General features: G+C 27.9%; 1 protein-coding gene across 1 annotated transcript in view; it reads right to left on the bottom strand.

Annotated features, from left to right (window-relative positions):
• Positions 1-2788, bottom strand: part of LOC107618617 (F-box/FBD/LRR-repeat protein At4g26340-like) — a 3565-nt gene extending 777 nt beyond the window's left edge. The window contains exons 1-3 of the mRNA XM_016320726.2: positions 2363-2788; positions 1101-1566; positions 266-424 (exon numbers count right to left, since the gene is read on the bottom strand). Of these exons, the coding sequence (XP_016176212.1) occupies positions 266-424; positions 1101-1566; positions 2363-2760 (1023 nt within the window). The 5' untranslated portion in view covers positions 2761-2788. The remainder of the gene's footprint in view (positions 1-265; positions 425-1100; positions 1567-2362) is intronic.

The following is a 5559-nucleotide window of genomic DNA, read 5'->3' as shown; positions in this document are numbered from 1 at the left end:
AAGAAAAGAAAAAATAAAACGAAAAAAGATATTAAAAAAAAAAATTTAAAAATTGTGAAAGATTAAATTTATTTGTTTATTGATTGAAGTTAACTAATATTTGTTTGTTCTCTAGTTAAATGATAAACATTTTAATCAAACATATCAAATTATTTGAAGTTTTCAACCGTCTCAAATAAATATATTTACATAAAAAAAAAGATAACACGTATGATATATTGAAGATGAAACGTGTTGAGAGAACAGAGAAGTAGTTATATCGTACCCTGCGATGTTCCAAACAATGAATTTGGAAAGATTCTAGTACACAACAATGTTGAAGTACGTTCATTACGAAGCTCGAATCTAAATAATTTACGATCAATTCTAGACGAACCAAACGATGAAATTCTGGAAATTCCATGCCCCGACCCTCGTGAAAGTTCTGCATACACGAAAAGTAACAAAAATTAATGGTTATGTTAAGTATACGTTAAAATCAGCTACCAAAGTTAATTGTTAGCATAAAATATTTATTAAAATATAAATACATATTAAAAATAAATTAAATCACATATATTTATATATAAATATATTAGTGATTGATTTTAGTTGCTGATTTTAGTGTACGAACAATATTTTTGTATCGAATTATGGTGAACCAATCAATGAATATTAAAATTAATTATTAATAAATTAAATTCTTTCACATGAAAATAATAACTAAAAACTAAAAAATTTATTATTTAATTTTTTGTCGACAGAAACCTAATAATTTTTTTATCCAACAACAATTTTTGTCCTCCATCCTACGATTTTTTTGTAAAAATAGTTTAATTCTATAAATTTTTTGTACTATAATTTATAATGTAATGTCAAGATAAATTCAATATAACTTTAAAAGATTTATATTCTTGTAATGTAGTATTAATTATATATATCATATACAATCATATTGTATATATCGAAAATCAATTACCAAATCAGCTTAAAATACACATTAAAAATATATTAAAGAATAGATGTAATACTTGGTAGTTGATTTGATGGCTAATTGTTTCGTTATACATAAATATTGTCATTTTAATTTCTAAACAAACATATTTATTATAAAAAATTACCGTGATTGTTGCTACATTCAAACTTAGGCTTTGTGCCATGTAGAGTTTGTTGAGAAGCTTGACAACATCTCCAACAGGATGAACAATGTTAAGATGCACATGGACCAAGCTGTGCAAATTGCTTGTTACTGATAAGGTGCCGCACTTGGTTGATTTTAGGTTGATGTTAAGGTGCTCAAGAAGTGGGGTGTTTATAGTGATGCTACCAACTTCTTTGCCAAGACCTAAAAGGGTTAAACTCTTCAATGAAGAGAGCATACCAATGTGCAGTAGAGGTGTATGACCTTTATAGAAATCGAGCTTAAGAGTTTCAAGATTTGGACAGCACAACAAAAGTGAAATTAAGCAGCTTGCTGAGCAGACTTTTAATTCTAATTTCTTCAGTGATGGCAACTGGTAGGCATTGGCAATCATCTCAACATGCATATGACGACATTCCAAGCGGAGTGACACCAGCGACTTACATCTATAAATGATTAAATGTTTAATATAAAGCACAAACAAAAATAGTAACAATAATAAGAAGAAGAATTAGATGCTAATTATAAGTAAATTTAATTTAAGGTGAAAAGAACTGTTAGGCTAAAATTTAGTCTAATTTTTTAAATTATTTAATCATTTTTAGTTATTAACTTCACATGAAAATTTTTTTGATATGAAAGCAAAATGAGTGATATATTTTAACATGGTAATTTTTAATATTTTTTAAAATTGTGGGAGTACACAAATCAGATCTGCCTATTTGTGTTTAAAAAATTGAAAAAAATTTAGAGAACACAAATCAGAGGATCCGGTCCGACTTGTGGTTGGGCAAATATAAATTTCGGAAACTAAAAAACGGACCCTCGAATTGTTTGTTGTTGTCAATTTTTTTATGAAATGAAATATCAAACGCAATTCGGACCGTCCGTTTAGAACTCGCATGGTCCGAGTTCTGTTGCACTGACACCACATGGGTGTGAAGTACCTATATTTCCCGTAGTCCAACACCACCACTTTTACTTCCATATTCAAATTAAAAAGTGGAAGTTAACTACATCTAAATTTTCACCTTAATTTAAAACGAATACACATTTAGTTTTTTAATATTTTACAAATTAAAACAACATACACATCTGTTAAACCCTAGATCCTAAAATCCAAATCTCTAAAATCTTTATTCTCTAATTTGATGGTTCACACACATTTTCGGCATGCATCTCTCTAGAAACTGCATCTCGTTGAAGACACGAAAACATTGAATAAGAATGAAAGAATAATACCTGAAAATGCAGCGAGGGAAGAAACATGGAGATGAGAGAGTGATGGAGATTTCTTGCAAGTGGGGCCCAAGAGCAGCAGAAATCCACGTGGCAAGTGGGCTCTGAATGTCAACAGTGGAAGACGTAGACAAGAGGTGAAACTTGCAGATGTTGTTGGGTTCCTTGCGGCGGGTTATAATAACCCCGGCGTTCACGAATTCCACGAAATCAATCTGGCGGTCGCCGTCGTCAAAGTCAAAGTCTGAGACGAAGAGACGATCCCAGAGGTTTCGCCAGCGGCGAGAGAGAAAGCAGGTGGCGACGGAGTCGGTGATGGGGAGAAAGGAGAGGATGTGGAGGAGCAACTCATCCGATAAGGCGCTGATCTTGTCGTCCCCATTTTTCGTTTTCATCTTCATGCCAAAAAAACAGAAACCTTTATTTCAGTCACTCAATGCACTTTATATAGCGTGTGTATAGCCTGTGTTGGAGCCTATTAAATCCATAAAAAAAAAAATTTAAGAAAATCTTTTTTTTTATTTTTTTAAGTCCCCTACTACCATCTTCGAAAGAGGTCGGAGATGGTAGTGGGGGTGTTTGAAATGTCTTCACCTCAACTCCAAGACGGCGGTTAAGGGTACCCGCAAGTGAAAAAATATTTTATAAAAATATTTGTATTTAAATAACATGTGAAAAAATAAAACTAAAATTAGTGTATTTAAAGATATTGAAAATTTTAAATTTATATAAAAAAAATTTAAAAAATGGATGAAGAGATTAGTTTAGTGCATAACATTCAATTTCAGAGATAAAAATGAGTCAAAAGAAAAATTAAGGACCGATTTAGTATATCTACAATGATAATATAACAAACGATATGTGAATGAATAATATTGTAACACGTAGTGCAAGCTGATATGTAGTCAATGTTTGGTTTGGTAAAGCTTTTACTTTTACTTATGAAAGCTTTTAAAAGACAACTTTTTAAAGCGGCCGCACTTGCGTTTAGTAAAATTACGTTAAAAATAGCTTTTAATAAGCACAAGCACTACAATTGTGTTTGGTAAAACAGCTTTTAAAAATTAAAAAAATTATAATAAACATATTTATAACGAAGAATAATTTTTTTTTCAAATTTTAGAGACCAATAATTTAAATATTTATTTGATTTACTCTCTATATTAATATAAATAGAGTTATCATTAGTCAATAATAAAATTTGTATGTAATCCAATGTTAGTACTGATACGTCCATTACCATCTATATATATTGACTCACTTTTACAAATAACAGAAAATATGACACATATCTCAAGTAAAATTATATACCTATATTTACATATGTATATATATGTTGTTATTATAATTTTGACTAATGTTCATGAAGTTGGTGTACGAAAATTTTATGATTGGTTTTCATAAATCAGGTCTCCTTCTTCACGTTTTAAAGAATAGAGAAAAATAAACATCTACTAAAAAATACAAAAATAACGCACAAAAAATAATATAAATAGATAGAAGTTCATACCTAATATGTGATAGAGATGTATTTGTGTTGAAAAATAAAAAATATATGAAAATTATGAATTTGTGAAGGTTAGGTTGAGAAATTATAAATATATGAGTATTTCAATAGTAATATACTGGCGAAAAATATGTGTGGGAAAATAAATGAAATCTGGTGTTAATAATTAATAATGGTAATTTTGAATATTTATTATATTAATTTTTTTTTTAATTTTGATAAGCACAAGTCAACTTTAAAAAGCTCCCTCTCAGGTGCTTTCAAAAGCATCCCTAACTTTTTTAAAAGTCGCAAACACAAACACTTAGGGTGTGTTTGGCAAACACGTTGGGGAGGAGAGAAGCCCGTTTGAGCTTCTTGAAAGTTTCACTTTGATGTTTGGCAAATTTTATCTTTGTGAACGCAGAACTGATTCTGCCTCTGAACCTACGTTTAGGAGAAGCTCAAATTTGTAGCTTCTGCGTTTCACGTTTTACGTTTCACGTTTAGGAGAAGCTCAAATATTTCTTTTTTACCAACCATACCCTTCATTTTCTTCTATAAGAATGATACTAGTAACTATTATCTTCACAGTCATTCTTTATAGTTCTTCCTACTTCTTCATAATTTTTTAGTTCCATTTTTTTTCATCAAAGTTCAGATTTATTTCAATCACTAACAAATTGAAATTTTTTTATTTTTATTTGATTTTATTCATATGAATTTTATTTACGTTTTATGATATTTTTTTTGTTCATATGACATATGTTGTTGGTTTTATGAAATTTTTATTATTTCTTATCTGTATAATTTTTTTTCTATTCTTTGATGTACTCTATTTTTGTTTTGTATTAATTTTTTTTATTTTTTATTCTGAATTTATAAAATTTGTAATTGTAATTATTATATACTACGTTTATTATCAAAATTTTGAATAATATAAATTATGATCCTATAAAAAATGACAAAATAAATAAAAAATTAATTATAAGTAACAATAAAGTCATAAATAATAAAAATTTATAGTCTAAAATAATACTAAATTAAAGAGTACTGACGATACTAAAAAAAATTATAGAATATTTTCTTTTTGTGTGACATTATAAAATTTATAGTACTCTCTTTTATATTTTTATTTTTTATAGTATTCTGATTTTGCAGGTATATAAAATTGATGTCTATTTTAGTAATTTTTCATCTAAAAGTGATTTTGAGTAGTATAATCCAAACAACATTTATTTTACTATAATCAATTTTAATACAAAGATTACCAAACATAAATCACGTTAACCCAAACTAACTTATCATCAAAATCAATTTTACAAAATCAATTTTATGTAAACTCTGGTTTGCAAACTGTAATCCAAACACACACTTAGACTTTTTAATTTACCAAAGGCAAAATGAGGTACTTATACTTTTAAAAAGCACAAACACCTCTTCAAAAAGTTTTACCAAACTCAGCCCAAATAGTATTATAATACATGGTACAACCGTTCATCATATCATATGTCATTGTTTGAGTTATTATTGTAATATTACAAGTAGTTAAACTATAGAATGACACGTGTCATTAACAATCTACATCATTAAGTTATATTAGCATATCATTAACGGAAAAATGATCAAAAACTAATGTAGTACATTTTGTTAATTTTAAAAATATAATTAATAAATTAAAATTTTAATAATAATTTTAGTGCACAACGCAAAT

This window comes from Arachis ipaensis, chromosome B09 (genome assembly GCF_000816755.2).
Source record: "Arachis ipaensis cultivar K30076 chromosome B09, Araip1.1, whole genome shotgun sequence".
Taxonomy (NCBI): Eukaryota; Viridiplantae; Streptophyta; class Magnoliopsida; order Fabales; family Fabaceae; genus Arachis; species Arachis ipaensis.
Note: the sequence above shows the minus strand (reverse complement) of the source record. Positions and strands in the feature narration are given on the sequence as shown.